Source organism: Leucopleurus acutus (assembly GCF_964270905.1).
Source record: "Leucopleurus acutus genome assembly, chromosome: 19".
NCBI classification, from domain to species: Eukaryota; Metazoa; Chordata; class Mammalia; order Artiodactyla; family Delphinidae; genus Leucopleurus; species Leucopleurus acutus.
Window position 1 is genome coordinate 717,950 of NC_139161.1, and position 22,172 is coordinate 740,121.

At 48.4% G+C, this 22,172-nt stretch overlaps 1 protein-coding gene across 1 annotated transcript in view; it reads right to left on the bottom strand.

The window, feature by feature from the left end:
- PRKCA (protein kinase C alpha) overlaps positions 1–22,172 on the bottom strand; it is a 362,652-nt gene that overhangs the window by 198,059 nt on the left and 142,421 nt on the right. Inside the window, exon 3 of the mRNA XM_082860689.1 lies at positions 14,264–14,346. Coding sequence (XP_082716815.1) covers positions 14,264–14,346 — 83 coding nt within the window. The remainder of the gene's footprint in view (positions 1–14,263; positions 14,347–22,172) is intronic.

A 22,172-nucleotide genomic window follows, 5' to 3' on the forward strand; every position in this document is an offset into this window, starting at 1 on the left:
TTTTCTATTACCCGTGTTGCAAACGGATACACTTAGCCTGTGGCAGCCCAGATGTCTGCAGCAAACAGCTCTGCCAGCACACTGCTGGGCATAGAATTTTCTCAGGTGGGTGGGTCTGCTCCATTCAGGTGACGTCCTGGGAGACCACAGCACTTGGTCACATTTCAAAAGAATTTCGTGGAAGAGATTCTAGAGGGGGCAAATATGCCAATTAGAGCTTTTCAAAAATTGTACTATTCCAACAAGATTAAATCCAGAAAAATAATCTATGTCGAATCATCTTAAAAATCAAATGATCATGATTTCGGTTTCCCAGGGTCCTTTGTAGCCCTGCCCCTCCGCACGTAAATTCGGTCACAGTCCTATAACCACAGCAATACCTTCACGTTTAGCTTTTGCACGGAGCATCACACAAGCATCTCTGTGTCTTTATAATCTCCTTCTTAACGGCTGCACCTGTGCTATTGCACGGATGTATCACAATTGACTTAACGACTCCCCACCGCCCACAAGACTGTCAGTAAAAGAAACTGATGACTGCAGAGGGAAATCTAAGAGGACGCTGCGCTCAAGCCAATATACAGCCACACCCTAATCTTCAACGTTAAGATCCTATTAGGTATAAATTACTCTCAAGGTTTCAAATTCAAGACTTATGGTAGTGATCTAGAATGGCTGACATTCAGAATCTGGTGGGTAACTGGGTATTCTGCTTCAGTAAGACTGATCGTATACATTTCATTTTCTAATGAATTTTATAGACCACAGAGTCCTAACGTTAAGATTATGAAGAACATGCTTTTTTGGTTGTCAGGGAGATAGTGCAATCACACAGTAGGCCTTAGGCTCACCTGGCATGGCCAGCTGACTATCACATGGTATGGCATTACAGTCACAGAAAAGGAAAAATCTCCACGATCCTAGGACAGTTCCTTTCAGTTACATTATCGGAAGGAAACAAACAAAACCCTGTAAGATTTTTTCACCTCTCTTGTAAAAGTCACATACATTCATCTGGGCAACAAATATTAGCTGAGCACTTAGTACGTGGCAGACACAGTTCTAGGTCAAATAGAAGAGTGAGTGAGACAACAGCCCTCCTCGCACGGTGCTTCACGCTGGGGGAAGAGACAGACAGCAGTCAAGTGACAAATACATAGCACGGTTTCCCGGGTGACAAGGACCATCAAAGGCACATAAGGAGGACACGCTAATGGACAATGGAGAGGGGAGGGTGGGAGCTGAAGAGGCCTCTCTGTGGAGTCACCTGAGCAGAGACCGGTATGGTATCAATGAGCGTTGTGAAGGTCCGGGCACAAGAATCCACCAGTGCTAAAGCCCTCAGGTGCAAATTAGCTTATTAGCCTGTCCTGTCCGTGAGGTGGACAGGAACCAGACCCCAGTCACCACCGGCTTTGTTGACCAGAGTAAGACGTTTGCATTTCACTGTAAAGGTCAAGGAAGGCTACCGCAGGGTGTGGAAAGAGCAGTGCAATGATGTGACCTGCCTGATACCTGCCAAACACCACTGGGGATGCTGCCTAGGGGAGAAACTGGAGGGGACAGGAGCAGACGTGAGCAGACACAGCAAGATGCTCTTCGGCAAACTGCACGCATTTCCAGAGGTTATTTCATCGGACTCTCCCATCCTTGGGCTCCTGGATGACCAGGCGTTTAGTAAGTGAGAATATGACCAAACCAAAGCACGTAGCTGCAAGCAGACGGTGGGCACGTGGACTTGCAGGAAGGTCTGCTTCACACATGCACCTGATTCCTTTTTAAATTTTCTACTTGTCACTTTTCTTCCTCGCTTCCAGCTCTGTACCTTCAGTTACTCTAAATTACAGATTTGTAATGAAAAAAAAACCCTGATTAACATGAATTACCTAAAACCTCGGTGCACCATTCAACCTTCGCAAATGCAGAAGGAAAGAGGCCTCCCTTTCTAATTGTAAGACCTGCTGTGTGAACTCCCCTTGTTCAAGCTTCCCTGGTCTTTTGTGATTAATTTTAGTAACGGGAGAACGACCTGCTTAAGAACAAATGAGTCATCATACAGCTTCATATCTTAGAAACCTAAAATCACCCTCCTGCACGGAAAGTATCATTTTCAGGTATGAAATTTCTACCCCATGTTGACTCTCCAAAGCTTCCTGCCTTGAAAAAGAGGTGGGGAGGGACAGGCTAGGGACTTGAGGTTACAGACAGCAAGCAACGTGCACACTGCCTTCTGAAAGGTATTTGTCTTAGGGATTTTTATGACATGGAAAAAAAAAAACCCTCAACCATTGTTAACAGTGTGTAGGCTGTGCATTTCAAAATATTCTTTCATACAGCAATCTCATAACAATACAAATCTCTCCTGAGCGTGAGACAGCAACCTCTATGACTTCCGCAAGGATTATTTACCCTGGCACAGCGAGGCATGTCTTAGACACGCACCTCTGAGTTCAAACTGGAAAGAAATCAAAGACTCCTGACTCCTCAGCTTTACCACTTCTCTTCCTCTTGAACTGTGGTTCGTTACAAACCTCTCCAGATTAACCGTACAATTAGCAGTGACTTCAAGGAACACAAATCCAAAACATGCAGTCGACAAAGCAAGCATTTCCTTTGAACAGGTTCTTTCCCCACCAACATTTAACCCGAAGAACGTTCACCAAGTTACAAATCCTGGTCATACGTTTAGCAAAGCACAGTGCAATGGGCATCCTGCGTAAGTTCCTCAAACGTGGAAGATTCTCTCGACACAGGTAGAAAAAAAACTTTCTAAAGGAAATTCACTCCCTAAAGACTAATTTAAGATCAAGAAACAGCTGGTACTGATCTGAGAGAATCTCATGAAACATTTTACAGATATTTAGTTTATTTTGGGATCAGAGACTTCATGTTTTCTTCCATTCACTCTTGCAACACACGTTCATGATCACCTGTGAGTCAGAAATCATACGAGGCACTGGGAATACAGAGATGGGTGAGGTTCAGGGGAAAGAAAACATCACAACACAACCACAATAAGTCATCCTGTGGTAAACTGTTAAGCTAATGGCCCGAGCGGCCCAGCCCTCCCAGGGCCACACCTGTGCCCTGTCCCCCTGCGATGGATAATGCTGTGCTTAGTTAACTTCACTGGACCATGGGGTGCCCAGATATTCGGTCAAACATTAGCCTGGGTGTTTCTGGGAGGGTGTTTTTGGATGAGATTAACATTTAAATGCCTGCCAGCCTCCACCGTCTCATGACCTAGTTCTGTATAAGAAATCTCTTTGTGGGAAACACACACACACCCGTGTGCGCACACCCACACCTGTGCACACACGTACACCTGTGCACACAAATACACAGCCTATCAGTTCTGTTTCTCTGGAGAACCCCGAACTAATCTACCTTCACAGGGACCCTGAGCTTGGTCATGTGACTTGCTTTGGTCGTGAGACATCAGGACATATAATGTGTAAGTGCGCTAAGCCTTGCCCTCTTGGAAAACTGCCACCACTATGTAAGAAACCTGTGCTACCCTCCCCTGGAAAGGTCAAGGTGGAGGGGAACCAACCAACAGCCACAGCAAACAGGCAGCGGAGTTGTCGTGTGTGACCCTGTAGAAACCCTGGGAAAATGTGAAGCAGGAGAGAGGCGCGGTCGTGTCATGGCGATGATGTTCTTCTTAGAACCTGGCTCTCCACCCTTGGACTGTCAGTCTCAAAATAAATGCGTTTTGGGAACAGGCTGGATTATAAAAATAAACAGAGATGTGGAATGAAGCGAAATGACTAGAACAGCTGACCTTCCCTCTGTCCATCTCACCTCCGGCTCATAACAGACTATGATCAAGGGCGTCCACTCACAGCTTCTGGGGCAACACAGTATAAACAGCGGTCAGCAAAGCGACTCTCCCGCTGGTTCCATCTCTCTCGGCCACCGTCGAAGGCCTCGACAGAATTCCTACTAAGTAGGTTCACTGACTGTTGTCATCGTTTTGGACCCTTTGCTCTCACTGTAAATAAAGAAATGTCACAGTGGCAATGCTAACGAGAAAACCCTCCGTCTTCCTTCCTGCCCCATCCCCTAGGAAATGCACTTCTTTCTGCCCACAGACTTCTCCTGAGTCTCCCACCGGCAAGTTATTGAACAGCAAAAGCAGAGCCGAGGTGGACGGTACCAGCTAATGGAACGGGGCTCCTACTTCAGCTGAACAAAGATGACTCATGAAAATCCAGGAACAAGCTCTGGCACAAGCCGAGAGCCCTCTGGGCCGGCTCTCAGCTTAGGGTGCAGCCGCTTGCACTGAATCTTTCCAGAAACCCAGGGTCCTGGGAAGCCCTACCCCCCCGTTTCCTTGAGAACAGAACCAAGTCTCCAAATGGCCCCGGGCCCTCAGCTGGCCCCACCACATGCTGCCGTCTTCACTAGCGGGCGCTGCCAGTCCTCTTGGCGAAGACGTTTCCCGTTAACATCTTGGGATTTTATCATCTCGAGTGTCTTACTGTTTTGAGATTTCTCATAGACACACTGACCCCAGACCCCGAGCCCCAAACCAGAGCCTTCGCCCACAGAAAGCCTGCCCCTGAAGCTGGCTTCTACTAACCAACCATGAGGCGCCAGGGGAAGAACAGGGTTGGAAGCAGAGAGACCTGGGTCAAAGCTACCACTTCCTGCTGGACTCCGGCAGGTCGCTTAACCCCCGAGCCTCCATTTTCACATCTGTACCATGAAGATAATAACGTGTGCATTTATGTGGGTTATCCACGGAAGTAACCATCTGAATAAATAAGCATGTTGATTCATAGGTATGACTTCCCACTAAGGATGAGCTACTTGAAGACAAAGACCATGGGGTTTTTTTAACCTTTGCATCTCATAGCACCTGGCATGAAATAAACGCTCAAGGACCATTTAACGATTACAAATAATAGCAGAAAAAGCACCAGACATAGAGACGCTAAGTACACACCAGGTACCATCACCAAGATGCCATGATTGTGGAGCAGAACTTCTAGCTCTGAGCTGCCAATGATCTGAGCCACAGTGGCCCCAACTCCCGTTCTCAGGCACGGGTTAATCTGGTTGTTTGTACATCATGAACTGATATTACTAAGTCACTTGGTACGGGTCAGAAAAAATAAGGAAGCCTTCACACCAATTTCTGACCCCAGTCAGTCAAAAGCTATTGTCCAAATCCACCATTTTTTAAACTCACCTCCAAATAGCTGAGACCATGGTTTGAAATGACTACTGTAAAGAGAAGGAAAGCCCATCAGGTGTGGCTTCCACCCTGCGAGGTGACATAATAACGCTGATGAAACATCCATTCCTAAGCTCTGGGCAAGGTCAGTAACAATCTCACGCGTAGCTAAAACTAGCCAAGTATTTCAAGATCATGTAAATACAACTGGTGACCAAATTAGGTTATCAGACCTTCATCCACTCATTCTCTGGTTCAATAAGTATTCTTTGTGCACCCATTCTGTGCCAGGCTCTGCACCGGGCTGTTGGTTTCCAAGGGAAATGACAGAGGACGGCCCCATGAAGAATGCACTGTGTAGGCATGACCGTCGAGGTAGACAACAGTTTTCTAGAATATGGGTATTAACTAAAAGTGTCCGTGAGAAGCTACGCAACGATTCCTACGTGCTTTCCCATGCTTCAGGCACAAACGTCGCTTTTCAAGTCTCATGTCAGAGACAGTTTATAATTTTCCCAAGAAAATCACTGTCTACCTTATCATCTTACCCGCTTTCTGACCAAAAATGGTACCACCCACCTTAACCACACCCCTTTTTCAGAGCTGGCTCCACTGGGCTTTTGGCTGCTTCCCCTAAACAATCACACCACACTCTCAAAGGCTGACGGGGGGACAGGCAAGAGGAGAGATTCTGAAAAGAATGAGCTGCTGGCCATATGTGCCATTCTGAGCACAGAGTTCCAAAGACATTCGCGCAGTGGCAACTTCAGCCATTGGATTAAGCTGAAAAGCCCCCGGGGTGACCCTCTCAAGAACAGGTCCTGGCCCCCTGGTTCCCGCACAGGGCACCTTCTCTATTTTCACACCACACACACCCCCTCTTCTCACTGGCGCATCAAGAGGACGGACGCCCCACCCTCCACGGCCCCCGGAGCGCATCAGAACTGCAGGTGGGGATGCAAGTGTTGGAGGCTATTTTTAATTCTCAGCTAAATTAATTTGGTGCAAAAGTAGCCGGAGTCCCTTCCCTTGTAGGAAACACTTCTGTGACTGTGAATCTGGTACATAAAATAACCCACCCACTGAAGCACAGAATTAGCACGGGAGCTTGGGGTTGGGTTTGCTTCCCCGAAATAACTTCTTTTCCAGGTTTCCCGTGGCAGCATGGCACGTGAGGAGTGCAGAGCGGGGTTTCAGGACCAGCGAAGCTTCCACTCAGAGATTCACCTGGGGGGATCTCACCAGGATCTGCAGAACATGGCGGGTCTCTCTGGCCTGTGCTCTTTTATTTTTTTATTTTTATTATTTTTTTTTGGCTGTACACGGGCCTCTCACTGCTGTGGCCTCTCCCGTTGCGGAGCACAGGCTCTGGACGCGCAGGCTCAGCGGCCATGGCTCACGGGCCCAGCCGCTCCGCGGCATGTGGGATCTTCCCGGACCGGGGCACGAACCCGCATCCCCTGCATCGGCAGGCAGACTCTCAACCCTTGCGCCACCAGGGCAGCCCTGGCCTGTGCTCTTTTAACGGGTCCCCTTGCAAGGATGTGTCACCTGAGTTTACACACCACTGAGTAGCAGCACTTGGTGAGGGATGAACTCCCTTAAGCCAGCAGGAGAAACAGAAAAATACTGGTCTACTTGTTTTTAAAAGAACATCTTGAAAAAAAAATTGAAATAAATCTTAAAAACGTCACCACCTTCAGGAAGCCTTCCCTCATTCTTCCATGAGATGCACTCTCCCCTCCACTCAAACTCAACAAGAGCTTGTTTCTTCCCCCACTGATGGCAGCCGTCACATGCAACCTTACAGCGTGAGGATCTGCATCCTTTCATCAGAGAGGATGCACTGGGAGGGCAGGACCTGTCCATCACCTTTTTATCTTCACAGCTTGAAGCCCTCGATAAACATTTAGGGGACAGAATATTACTTAGGGCTGAAGACAACTGTAAAGATCACCAAGTTCAATCTCCCTATTGATGAGTAAGAAAACCACGACCTAGAAAGGTTTTCGGTGACTCGGCAGGGCAGGGCTCCCAGTTCCTTCTCTGAGACTCTCTTTACCTCACTCTGCTGAATTTTATTCATTTATTTTTTTTGAAAGGGAGGGAAATCTTTCTCCTTACTTTCTTTTCTTTTTCTTTTTTTCTTAAAAATTTTTCACCGTGTTGGGTCTCCATTGCTGCGCATGGGGCTTTCTCTGGTTGCGGCGAGCAGGGGCTGCTCTTTGTTGCAGTGGCTTCTCTTGTTGCGGAGCACGGGCCCTAGAGCACACAGGCTTCAGTAGTTGTGGCGTGTGGGCTCAGTAGTTGTGGCTCACGGGCTCTAGAGCACACGGGGTCAGCAGTTGTGGCTCACGGGCTCTAGAGCGCAGGCTCAGTACTTGTGGCGCACAGGCATAGTTGCTCCGCAGCATGTGGGATCTTCCTGGACCAGGGCTCGAACCCGTGTCCCCTGCATTGGCAGGTGGATTCTTAACCACTGCGCCACCTGGGAAGTACCTCTGCTGAATTTTAAATGCGACTTTTTAGCGCCTGCACCTTTTACAAGTCACATTTTGTTGGTTCAGGAATGTAAAAACTGTTTGGGGTATAACAGGGTTTTTCTCACACAATGGTCTTGTTTCCCTATTACACGTAAAAGCACACTTTCAGAAAACAGAAGATCCACTAAGTAAATTTATTTCTAGATTTATTTTACATGTTTCTAGTTTTGTTATAAATGCAGCTTTGAAAGGCTGAAATTTAAACAACTTAGCAGTCTTTTTTCCTCTGCTCAGTTTCTACGACACTGAGAAGAACTTGAGAACAAGAGAATTCGCAGGCTGTCAAAAGGCAAAGCAGGCAGCTCAGTTCTCGGGACACACGGCTGCCCACGGGGTCCAGCTCCCTCCGGAGGCTGCTCCGGCTCTGCGGCAAGCTGTGCACTGGGTCCCATTTTTGGCTGCGAGTCAGTCATTTATGGTCGATGCGCTCAGCTTCTTCAGATGGCTCGGTTTCACGGGCTTCACAGACGTGAAGGGGCACCCAGATCAGAAGCAGGCTTCCCTGCCCTGTAACAAGCTGGTTCATCTCCTCACTTGTGCTCTTGCAAACATGCAGGCGGCTGCAGCCACCTCCCGATGCCACCTGCACGGAGGAGGCTCCCCCCAACCCGGGAAGCTTCAGTAATGACCCCGGAGGTTGTTTTTAAATCCCCTGAATTCGACTCAATTGGACGGCTCAGATACAAGAAGAGCAAAGCCCTTCAGGAATCGTTTCTCCCCGGACAGGCCAGGGGCACCGGCCGGTGAGGATGCGTCAGGTGAATAAAGGCAGGGAGACTACGCTAAACGCAGACCAAACTCCGGGAAGCTGATGACCTCCAGGGCTTGAAGCCTTTCAAAAGACCCCCCTCCACCTTTCTCCAATGTCCACATACCCAGCACACAGGGCAAACTTCCCAAGGATTGCATTTAAAGAGTTGTTGAGCACTTGTGTCATCTTAAACACATCACGTAAGACTCTTCTCTCCCTACACTTTTACAGATTGAAGGGGGTGAGGCCGGACATGGTCTTTCACAGCAGGACTGAGATTGGTGTGAGTCTCTCTCTAAAAGCGACGCTTCGTGGCTTTTCTCACTGAAGGCGCAGAGAAAACAACGTATGGAAAACAAGGATTTAAAGTGCTAATACACACGCACACACGCACAGAAGCATGTGCACACACCCTGGAAACCCAGGTACCTCGTGTTCCCTCTGGCAGGAGGGGAATCACAAGGAGACACAATTCTCGAGGGACAGAGGTTGTCCTAAGGACAGGGAGGGGCTCCAGACTGAAGGACAAAGGCTTCGAGCTGAAAATTTTAAAAGTGCAGGGAAGGGGCCTGAGGACGAGCCGGCCCCCTCAAACCCAGCCCGGCCGGCCTCACCGCAGCCCGGGCAGAGCAGGGACGGGACAACCATCAAGGCAGGTGGCCAGCGGCAGCGGAAGGAAGAAGGGCGCTCTGGTCCCTTCGGAAGTCACGAAGTCACAGGGCTCGCTGCCCCCAAGCCAAACGAGGTGACACTCCCCCCTCCACCTGCCGTGGCCTGGCTCCAGTCTTAATTTGGGCGCGGGAGGGCGAGAAGAGGTATTTCTAAACGCGGACCCTCTCACAAAATCCTGGACGCAGAGCAGGGGTGCTGGGCACGGCCCCGAGCTGCATTCTGGGGGTGCACACCTGCAGGCCGCAATTCTGCACCAACTCAAAGCGCCCTCGCAAGGTGAGGTGAGGCGTGCGCTGCTCGTCCTGGGCCCGGCCGCGGCTCCGCATGCCCGCACCCAGCTGCGAGGCCGGGCTCTGGGGACCCGCAGCATCAGCGAGCGAACCAGCCAACCTCTCGCGTCAGCGTCTTTGAAAGGCTTCCCTCTTCTTTTCCCCTCGGGTGCACGGGCTTGCGCTTAAAGTCTCAAAAATCATGGCTTTTATGTGTAGATATGCTGGGAGGGTATTTCTGGCCAGAGAACACTGCTCATCCAGAGGGGGTGGGGAGGCTGGGAGAATGGCCTGAGGGGTTTTGGGGGGGGCGGGGTGGGGAAGGTCCTTCCACTGAACCCAGAAGCCTCTTCTCAAGGTTCCCTGCACTTCTGCATCCTTCCCACCAGACTGGTCCTTGAGACTGAAGACTATGTCCGCTCAAAAGAATGTTTTGTTTGTTTGTTTGTTTTTCCTTTTTTGCTGTACGTGGGCTTCTCACTGTTGTGGCCTCTCCCATTGCGGAGCACAGGCTCCGGACGCGCAGGCCCAGCGGCCATGGCTCACAGGCCCAGGCGCTCCGCGGCATGTGGGATCTTCCCGGACCGGGGCACGAACCCGTGTCCCCTTCATCGGCAGACGGACTCCCAACCACTGCGCCACCAGGGAAGTCCCAAAAGAATGTTTAACTCCCTTCACATCTGGTTCCTGTAATCCGGGTACCACTAGGTTATTTTCCATTATTTTCCGTTCCTTTCCTCTTGAAGATGGCAGAGCAGGTACAGTCTCTGTGGATTTCACAAGATTTGTGGCTTCCTTCGCCCCCCCCCCCCCCCCGTGGATGCTCTGGGGTCCGCTGAGCCCAGTGCACAGACACTGCGGTTTGAAAAAAGCTTGAATTTCTTTAATTTTCAGGGAACAAACGCTTAGGGTAGTTTTAAATTAGATTTCCCTGTTCCTGATCCTTCCATCCTTTGACCTGGTCTTTTTCATCCCCATCAGCGCTCTTCTAAACATCTGAACAGAACTTTCAATGATGAAACCAGGTAGCAGGTTGTCAACGTGCTCCGCTGACCACAGGACCAGGCCAGGGACCCCTCTCTCCTTCCCTTCACAACTGACACCCTGGAAAGAATCAGCCACAAACCTACCAGGTATTCCAGGGCATCAGGACACTGCCCCAGCTCATTTCATTTTCTTTCTTTAATATGCCTCAGTCTCCACATCTAAAAAATAAAGTCAACCTAGAAAAATCTCTAATACCCCTTCCAGCTCTATAATCCCATGATTTTAAAATGTATTCCCCATCCTCAGCTCAGCTTTATGTCCTGACACCTTCATGCTCTTCCAACTACTTCCCTGGTGAGTTCAGTCTGGGAAGCCTGCAGGTTTGTTCAATAAGTAAATTTGTCCCGCACACAGACGGAAGTCACATCGCACACCCTGGCTCCAGAAAGCCACAGTCACAGTCTCTGGATGCCAAGGACCAAAAGGCAAAAGTTTCCCGTGGAAAAGAATGCACAATCCTTTTTGATCAGACAGGCAGGACTGGCCCATTATTCTGTACCTTTTTAATAGCTCACCCACTTCTTTTTCTCTCAGATTCAATAAAAGCTCATCTCGTAACTTAAATTTTGAATATATTAAAATGTGAGGCAAGTCAACACACACAAAGATGAGCAGGGGCCGAACTCGGGGGACTCGGCGGATCACAGGGGCGCCTTCTGTTGCGCTTCACAGCGAAACGCTCTTTGCTAACGCTCTGCACCTGGCCCCAGGCTGGGAGGAGGGTGGCCACAGCGATCAGCCAAAACAGGATAAAATTCTGAGCCGGTTGTTTGTTCTTTTGTTATTGAGCTGCATAAGCTGCTTGTAAATTTTGGAGATTAATCCTTTGTCAGTTACTTCATTTGCAAATATTTGCTCCCATTCTGAGGGTTGTCTTTTCATCTTGTTTATGGTTTCCTTTGCTGTGCAAAAGCTTTTAAGTTTCATTAGGTCCCATTTGTTTATTTTTGTTTTTATTTCCATTTCTCTAGGAGGTGGGTCAAAAAGGATCTTGCTTGTCATAGAGTGTTCTGCCTATGTTTTCCTCTAAGAGTTTGATAGTTTCTGGCCTTACATTTAGGTCTTTAATTCATTCTGATCTTATTTTTGTGTATGGTGTTAGGGAGTGTTCTAATCTCATACTTTTACATGTACCTGTCCAGTTTTCCCAGCACCACTTATTGAAGAGGCTGTATTTTCTCCACTGTATATTCTTGCCTCCTTTATCAAAGATAAGGTGACCATATGTGCGTGGGTTTATCTTTGGGCTTTCTATCCTGTACCACTGATCTATATTTCTGTTTTTGTGCCAGTACCATACTGTCTTGATTACTGTAGCTTTGTAGTATAGTCTAAAGTCAATGGGCAGAAGACCTAAATAGACATTTCTCCAAAGAAGATATACAGATTGCCAACAAACACATGAAAGAATGCTCAACATCATTAATCATTAGAGAAATGCAAATCAAAACTACAATGAGATATCATCTCACACCGGTCAGAATGGCCATCATCAAAAAATCTAGAAACAATAAATGCTGGAGAGGGTGTGGAGAAAAGGGAACACTCTTGCACTGCTGGTGGGAATGTAAATTGATACAGCCACTATGGAGAACAGTATGGAGGTTCCTTAAAAAACTACAAATAGAACTACCATACGACCCAGCAATCTCACTACTGGGCATATACCCTGAGAAAACCATAATTCAGAAAGAGTCATGTGGGCTTCCCTGGTGGCTCAGTGGTTGAGAGTCCGCCTGCCGATGCAGGGGACACGGGTTCGTGCCCCGGTCCGGGAAGATCCCACATGCCGCGGAGTGGCTGGGCCCGTGAGCCATGGCCGCTGAGCCTGTGCTCCACAACGGGAGAGGCCACAGCAGAGAGAGTCCCTCGTACCGCAAAAAAAAAAAAAAAAAAAGGAAAGAGTCATGTACCAAAATGTTCATTGCAGCTCTATTTACAATAGCCAGGACATGGAAGCAACCTAAGTGTCCATCATCGGATGAATGGATAAAGAAGATGTGGCACATATATTCAATGGAGTATTACTCAGCCATAAAAAGAAACGAAATTGAATTATTTGTACTGAAGTGGACAGACCTAGAGTCTGTCATACAGAGTGAAGTAAGTCAGAAAGAGAAAAACAAATACCGTACGCTAACACATATATATGGAATCTAAGAAAAAAATAAAGGTCATGAAGAACCTAGGGGTAAGACGGGAATAAAGACACAGACCTACTAGAGAATGGACTTGAGGATATGGGGAGGGGGAAGGGTAAGCTGTGACAAAGTGAGAGAGTGGCATGGACACATATACACTATATGTGTATATCTACACTATAAGGTAGATAGCTAGTGGGAAGCAGCCGCGTGGCACAGGGAGATCAGCTCGGTGCTTTGTGACCACCTAGGGAGGTGGGATAGGGAGGGTGGGAGGGAGATGCAAGAGGGAAGAGATATGGGGACATATGTATATGTATAACTGATTCACTTTGTTATAAAGCAGAAGCTAACACACCATTGTAAAGCAATTATACTCCAATAAAGGTGTTTAAAAAAAAAATTCTGAGCAGGAAAGGAGCTGCTGAAGATAGTTAACAGGCATAAACGGCATCACCCAAGGCTCCCCGAGGTGAGCATGTCTGTCCTGTGCGAATCCGGATGTGCGTTACCATCTACGCGGAATATTAGGAGCCAACAGAGGATTCAGAGTAAGATCACAGATGCGACCAGAGCTGGCCGACAGGCCCTTTCGGGAATCGTGAACTTGGCCTCTCACCTGCTGGCCTCTCCCGGCCCCCTTCCTTCCTCTCCCACCCGATCTGCAGGATGGGGCTCCTCAGAGCTCTCTCCTGGCCTATAACTTCTTTTCTTCTACCTCTGTAATCTCCCTCAAGGCAAGATGATCCACTCGGAATGCCTTAAAAAAACAAAACCCAAAAAACCACAAAAACCACCCAGAACAATGAGACCCAGCACCAAAGGTAGGAATCACTTGGAGCAAATCATTTCAGTATTAGTGGCCAAAGGGGCGCAGCACACGCCATCCAGAAATGCCTACTCTCCCGGGCCTACCCTGCAATTTCTTTCTCAGTTAAAAACATGACTCTCCATGTAAGAGCTCAAGCTCCCTCCACTGGATGTACTTTAGGCACTGGTGCCTTCCCCGCCCCCAAACGCCCACTCTGCTCTGCCGACCCCGCTTTTCAGCCAACAAGGGATGCAACGGAGAGACTCAGCAGAGACAGGCAGAGTCAGGTCACAAATCAGAGAGATGAGGTATTCACATGTGGGCAGTTTCAGAGATCATCTGTTCAGGGAAACAGACGCTGAATTATTCAAGTCACCAGGAGCATTTATAATACCTAATGAAAGGCAGCAAGGATCCCATGAAACCAACTAGGGACAGTTTGTTACATCGGCCAAAAGCATGAGAGCCCTACTAGTTAATCGACCTTACAAATAAACTGAAGGGCGATTTATGTTCACTGTAAAATGTGTCAACATTTTCCAGAATAAACTGCCTTGTGTTTGTGAAAGCTACCACTATAAATCCGGTAGATTTAGCTACTGTGCCACCCAGAGCTGAAGAGTACAAACAAGGTTAACAGGAAATTCTCCTCTGAGCCTGGGATGGTCCTGCCAGGATTCAAAAGGACTGTAAATCTATTCATTAGTAAAAGCCAAAGTTATATGAAACGAACTGGTAAGTCTTCCCATTAACAGTGTGTGCCAGGACAACAGCAGCTCAGCCATTAAGAACATCAAACTCGGAAACACCCTCATCAACATAAAACAGTCGTTTCCAGGCTACTTACATCAGTGTCGGGTCCTTTATCTGCACCCGGACAAGAGAAAGTAACAAATTCATGGCACCTCTTGTGAACCACAAAACAGCAAACTGGTGGAGAGAGAAGAAAACTAAAATTAGTGAAGTCTAGACTGAATATACAAAGCTCTGTTTTCCAAACAGGGCTACATGCTGTCATAAGTCAAGTTAATTTCACTACAGAAAGAATCTCATCAACAGTAATCAGAAGGCATTTCATTCAAGACTCAGCCACATTTGGTTTTGGGTTTTTTTTTTAATAAATTTATTTATTTATTATTTATTTTTGGCTGCGTTGGGTCTTCGTTGCTGCACGCGGGCTTTCTCTAGTTGCAGTGAGCAGGGGCTACTCTTCGTCGTGGTGTGTGGGCTTCTCATTGTGGAGCACGGGGCCACAGGCGTGTGGGCTTCAGCAGTTGTGGCTCACAGGCTCAGCAGTTGTGGCGCACGGGCTTCAGTAGTTGTGGCTTGCGGGCTTAGTTGCTCTGCGGCATGTGGGATCTTCCCGGACCAGGGCTAGAACCCGTGTCCCCTGCATTGGCAGGCGGATTCTTAATCACTGTGCCACCAGGGAAGTCCCCACATTTGGTACTGACTGGACTCCTACATAACAGAACCACAAGATGCCAGCACGGACAGGGCCCCGGGAGACCTAAACCTTAGCTCCTCTTCTCTAAAGTTGAGGGGAAGGGCTAGGGATTTAAGACGGTTCTGCCGAAGTATAAACCAGGAAGCAACACGTAAATTACTGTGCACTCTCCTCCACCCACACAGAGGTGTGTAAACACTGATAAACACTAGACCCTATTAGTAAGAGAATAATTTATTATAACTAATACGTGTATATCCCCAACTGTGGGTGCAGCACTTCCTTAGAAGAGTTCTGAACGTCAAGAACCCCTGAAGACACAAACCCAACCTACAGAAAACAGCCCTCTGAAGCGAAGAAAAGCTCGGGTGCAGCCTCACACCCCTCTTGTATATGCCCGCTCAGCAGCAGCTGGGAGGGCACCCGCAAATCTTCCAAATCCACGACACAAAGCGTTTTCCAAACTCAGCATGGTTTGGTGAGCATTCCCGAAGATGAATCAGTAACTGAATCATTAGTTACAGAAATTAATAAGTAACCTAAGATTTTTATGAAAAGTATAACATGGAGGATACAAAAAAAATAAATGACCGAGGTCACCCTTCCTTAAAAGCTTCCAGTTCAGCTCCAAAGGGCGTAACCCACTACTCTGTTGTTCTCTGCTGAACAGCACGCTAAAAAACAATACTCCCTCAGAAACACTGGGTGAGTCCTTAGTCTTTAGTGAAGGCAGGCTAGAAATTCCCAGGTTCCCAGCTCTCGTCTACTCCCACAGGTGACACCAGCAGTGCACCTTCCTGCACGTGTGTCAGTAGATAAAGCCAGCTGAAGAGGGTCAGGCCCAGGAGAGGGTGGGAGAGGCTGGCAGGTTTGCCCAGAGCCAAGACCCTAAAACTAAGGGCGCATTTAGGGGCCAGTAAGACATTCAGGATATTTGTGAGGGGCACGGGCAGCCCCGAAAGGTGTGAGCCAGATAAACAGACAAGAGCGGAGCTTCTGAAGGGCCAGTGGTGCTGCGGCAAGAATACCCTGGACAGATCAGGCCGTCAGGGCCCGTGGAAGCCCACTGTATAGTCTGCGGATGACAGTGATCACCCAGCGCTATTCAGTCTGGAAGAGATGGAGGTAAGAGACGTCAGGGAAATCGAAGAACTGATGGGACCTGCCAGCTGACCACAGACACCATTTGTCGAGCCTCCTGTTCTGTGTCACTCCGATGGGTCATTTCACCTGCATGATCTCACTGAGTCCTCATAACACTACTTAATATGCTCTGACGTCTACATTTTATGGAAGGGAAAACGCTGTACTGATCTCTGCCGTCTAGCATGTTACAAGCGCACAGTGTCTGCAGACAGAAGAGATGGTGGCAGAGGACAGATGGACGGAGAGATGAACGGGGCAGACAGAAAAGGGTCTTAGGTGCAGTCACCCTCCCCCATGTAGTGGAGCGAGGACTCTAAGGTTTGCTGGACCCCACAGCCCTTTCCCTCTACCACGTCCACTGGTGGACAGGAGAGCAAAAGATGCTGAAGGCGATGCCAAGATTCTGCACGTGGGTGCCAGGAAAATGGGTCCATAAAAACATACTTTTAAGTATATCTAATAAATATATACACATAAGTATATGTGTGTGTGTGTGTGTGTCTATGCAGGTGTGTACATATGAAACCTGGAGGATGAAGATGGGGGTAAACCATGTCAGGGAAGCAGGATAAAGGATGACTGCTTTCTTTTTAAACAGCTTTATTTTAAGACGGTCGTAATACAAGGTCACTGCAAAAGTGTATCTTTTATAAAAATACTTCAGGCTCGGCACGAGCAGGCAGAACCGGACAAGCGAGGGAACGTCCACAGGAAGGTGAACACTCAAGACCTCACAGGAGCATCCTTTCAGAAGCAGAGATAACCTGAGGAAGGGGCTCTCTCGGGCTACTGCCCACTGGGCACCACTGGGGCCCGAGGAAAGAGCCCCTGGCTGCCCGGGCAGGGCCCAGACACCGCAAAGGGCAGCACTTCACTCCTAACAGCCTGCAGAGCCGCGGGCTTTCCCGGCGTTGCTGAAGCATCCCCATCGCGCCGCTCCCTAAGGACGGATAGTAAAGCAGCGGACGGCTCAGGTTAATCCCATCCGCTTGCTCTCCCCAGACAGTCCGCTTCCACTCACTGGGATTAGGACGATAAATCGCTAAAGGGAGAGGGCCACGGGAGCCCTACTTCCTCGTCACAGTTATTATGGACACGGTGTTTGGAAGGGCAAAGGCGCGTCCCGATTCCCTACTTAATCACTCAAACATTCGAGCCTTTCGTCTCTTTTTTGTCCATCTCATTCAGGTGGACACTGAAGAAAATCCACATTTATCAGATCCCTTTGGCTAGTTCGGTGTTTGCACCTGTCCTTTCAATCCCCATTTACCTGTCAGTGCAATTACATCTCTCCAGCTGGCCGTGTATTGATTGTACACCTTAAATCGCATGTCCAATTTTATCCTGAAAAGAACCGCACCCTCACTGCACGATATAATCCGAAAGGGCAGCAAAAACCCCAGCCACCCCAAAATCACTTCTTCCCAACCTGCCTCAGCGGCCCCTCTCGCCCCACCTTACATCTAAGGTGCCTGTACTCACTCCCCCAACGGGAGAGGGGGGAGAAGGGTCCAGAGACCGGCTCCCCCAGGAGAGTTATCAGGGGATGGAGACCCTGCAAGGCCTGTTCAACGACTCAGGATTCAGACTTAATGAAAAAGGTCACGCCAGCGCCCAGGCCGGGGATGGGGGCTGATTAAGGAGAGGGAGCGCCAGAGACCCTCTCGGCTCACTCCAGCCCAGCTGCGGGGAGACTGGGCGGCCAGGAAGAGGAGCTGGGCTGGAGCGGACTCCAGGCGGAAGCGGCACTGCCTGGACCGGCTGCCCAGGAAACGGAGCAAGGGCCAGACACTCCGACATCCCTGACAGCCGGCCTGGACCTCTGGCTTCAGGTTCTAAACTAAGGTGGGTCAGTCTTACTTTGTAAGACAACAAAACACCAACATTTGCGACGTCTTGCTAGTGCAGTTGAAGATTGAGGAAAGCACTGAATAGAACAAGGGAATGCCCTGGGTCCACCAGGTCAGCACAGACTTCCTTGGGCTATCAATTAGGTGCTATTGTTTCTATCCTTTATTATTCGGAATTCTGAAAGTCTGCATCTCACCACGTTCTGCGGGGCAAGGGAATGGGGAGCATGGAGGGTCGGGGATCACACAGGACGCTTGCCATACATATGTGCTTGACCTTGGCAGGCAAAGGAGGAAGAAGTAGAGACACAGGGCCTGGCAGCTTCCTACCCCATGGTCTGTGTCCTGGAGCTGGACCCCTGGCCCCTCAAGGAGCCTTTGCTGAAGCAAGTCCCGGCTGGCCTGTACGACTCCGAATGGGGTTTCATTTTCAAAGACTTTGGGTCACCTCTGCTTATATAACCAAATGAGAGGTTTGAAAACACGAAGCTATCCTGCAGCTTGAAGCCGCAAAGTAAATCTTCATTCAATTATTTTCTAAGCATAAAATGGCTTTCCCTCTAATGCTCTGTGACGCACTCCTGCTGGCTGGCAGTGACGGATGACACGCGGCACTAAGCGAACGACACGGAGGACAAGAAGTAATCCAGACCGCAGGCCTGGACAGACAGTGATTCTCAATGCTACCTGCTCTAAAACTGAGAATACCCACTCTCCTGACCCACACTGCACGCTCATCTTACTCATGGAAGTGAAATGAACGGAAATTAGGCGAGTTTTCGCCATCTGTCAAGAGTATGCTTCAGATACAGAACAAATAAGTCACCTATGTTTGGCTCGAGAATTCGTAAAAAATCCCCCCCCCCCAAAAAAATAGAGGTGTGTGTGGTGACGCTGACCTGTTGATGTTTACAGCGGTTCTCAATCACGATTGTTAGTTTCAAGAGAACAAAGACCAGTAGAGGGTGGGCTGAAATCCACTCAGAGAAACAACACCCCCTTCTGACTCTGTTCCCCCACCCACGAATTTGATAAGAGCGGGCTCAGCTCTAACGAGTCTTGGCCCATCACACACACGGGGTGGACCCGAGTGCTCTGTCTCTGTGTCAAACGTCATCGTCACACAGATGGGCAACTGGGAGCCCGTGATACTGGACAATGTTTCCTAGAGTGATCGTGGGCAAATGCGAAGCCCAGGGACGCCTTCCATCCTCCATTCATGCACAGAGCTCTACTTAAAAAGAAAAAAAGCAGATGGTGAACTGATGCCACGTAACAAGGAATCAGCTGCACTCAGTGCTTCCTGCTCATCAATGCAAATTCCTCCTTAAAAATGCCACCAACACGATCACACACAGAAAAGGTGATTAGTCACTACTTCATACCTACTAGGAAGGATATTATTAAAAGAAAGAAGAAAACAAAGCACCAGGTGACGGTGAGGATGAGACGAAACTGGAACCTTTGTCCACGGCTGGTAAGAATGTAAAATGGTACAGTCCCTGTGGACAACAGTACAGCTATTTCTCAAGAAATTAAACATAGAACTACCCTACCATCCAACAATTCCACTTTTGGGTGTAAAACCAAAAGAACTGGAAGCGGATCTCAAGCAGAGATTTGTGCCCTGGTGTTCATAACAGCCTTACTGCAGTAGTGAAATGTGGAAACAACCCTGATGTCCATCAGGAGGTGGACGGATCAACAAAATGTGCTCTATATACAACGTAACATCATTCAGCCTTAAATCGGAAATTCTGACACCTGCTACAACGTGGGTGAACCTGGAAAACATTATGCAGAGTGCAACAGGCCAGTCGCAAAAGAACAAATAACGTATGATTCCACTCGTATGAGATCCCTAGAACTCGTAGAGACGTAAAGTAGAACGGAGGTTATGCGGGGTGTGGGTGGGTAGAGTTTGTTTGGAATGATAAAGGATTTTGGAAATGGTAAGTGGTGATGATTGTATAACCTTGTGCCTATACTAAATGCCACTGAACTGTACACAAAAAAATGGTTAAAATGGTAAATTTTACGTTATATATAGTTTACCACGATATAATTTAAGTAATGCGTCAAACTAGAGTGACTGACATTTATGAAGCTATAAACAAGGGGCACAGCTGTAGAGTCTTGCTTACGTGAATTTATGATTGTCTTGTGTTCACAGTGGAGTTACAGCTCCAAAACTAAGGCAGTATTTACTTCCATTTCATAAGATTCTACACAAAGTCCACGCCAGATCACACTGGGGACACAGGGAAAACTGAGTTTCAGGGCCAAGGACTCACAATCGTGTAGGATCAGAGATGCGCTCCTCTGACTCTCACATCTCACATGCGCACAGTCAGCATCAGTACCAGCGATGGAAACGAGGACCTTCACCCTGTGAGCCCGGCTTTCCTACCAAATCCGTGAGATACTTTGTCACTTCATTACAGGCAAAATGGGATCATCCCTGCTCACACTTCACAAAGATCGCCAGCCCATTGTGGGGAAAAAATACATACTGATGTGTCATTTTCCATTTCTTTTTAAACAATAATTCCCTTTCACCTCCAAGTCTTGAGACCGTATCATTTCAAATTCAGTTCACAGTCAGGTAACATGGAACAGATGCATAAAAACTTTGTTGTCCAAAATTAATGGGGTAAAAGCCGTTATGTAACGAATCCTGAATTCCAAAAAGGAACCTACTAAATTTAATAGTTTGACTTCATTCAGAGCAGAAGATGGGTAGCTGAGCTTCTGCGAGTTCCTTTTTTTAAATACATAAATGGCTGTCGTCATGTGAGATGGTTTTAATTAAATTTTGCTTAGCTGGAAGGGATTAATGGAAGGTAACGTCACGTCGGAACGCAGTGAAATGAAACTCTCTAAGGCGAGAGAGCTGCTTTCGGCTTTGTAGGAAAAGTAACGAAAAACTGAGCTTATGTTATATTTGCACGTTAAAAGAAAATTATTGGTTTCAGATTTGTAAAAATGAAAACAGTCTTCTCGTGTGATACACATTAAAGTTGTATGAAAACAAATCAAATCAATGTGCTTTATCACATAGTGTAAGGAATGCCATTCTTCAGCCGGCACACTGATTCTGCCCCTATGCCTTTGTGCACGTTCTCCCAAACAGACCCTGTCAAAACCCCTAATATTCCTATTTCTGACCAGGCAGCCCCCTTCTGCCCCTGCCCAGAAGAATCACCTTTAACGTCCTCTCAACTTTCTCTCTAACGTCACCAAGTCCCACGGATGCTTCCTCATTTGCATTCCTCCCTGAGATGTACTCTGAAGATGTACTCTGAAGAAAGAGCTGAGATGTACTCTGAGATGTACTCTGAAGAAAGAGCTGAGGAACTGAACCCGAGGTGTGAAGGAAGGGGAGCCAGAGGTGGCCCCCACATTCTTAGCCAGAGGATCTAGGCCAAGAGTGTTGCCATGCTACAGCCAAGACGAGAGCCCTGAGGTGAAAAGAGCAGAGAAGACCAAGGGGGAAGAGACAGACAGAGACCAGATCTCAGTGTCGGTGTGGCACTCGCCCTCCAGGTCCGTGATCCGTTGAACACCCTTTAACATTTTCACTTCCTTCATATACACCTGTACCTTCATACAACCCATCTAATTTAATACACTGGATACAGAAGCGCGTGTCATACATGCTTTTTATGGCTAACGCCAGCTGGACCCGAGCTGCCTGCACCTGCAGCTAAAGGAGCCTGAATGACAAAGGGAGAACCGGCAGGTGGTGGAAAGGAACAGAGGAGACCAAGAGGCAGGAAAGAATCGTGGGGACCCGCAGCCTGGGCCAGCTGTTCACGGGAATTACACTAGCTGAAGGAGGAGAGACTTTTCCCTGTGCCGTTGTTTAAACAGGGGCCTCGGGTTTCGACAAGTTGCACATGGCGTCCTGGGGGGGTCACCAAGATACAGTGTCAGGCAGCAAGAGAACTTCAGAGCTGGGGGTCAAAGGACAGCTGACGACCGCAGACGACGGTCTGAGAGGCATCACTTGGCTGACAGCTGAAGGCAAGGCAGTGAGTGAGGACTCCAGGAAGGGGGGGGTCCTGTGGACACCCACCTCTGCAGGTGGCGTGGAAAGGAGGTGGTGGTATGAGAGGAGAGAGCGCGGGGGGCCTGGAGGGGCTGAAGGAAGAAAGGATTTTCTACAGGAGTCTCCAGAAGAGAAGCTCCCTCTGCAGCCGCAGAATAAAGCTAAGCTTTGATGGTTACTGGCCCATCACAGCCCCAGCGTCACGGAAGAATGTAGACGACAGCCGTGCACATGCCGACAGGGAGCTGACAGCCAGTCTTCC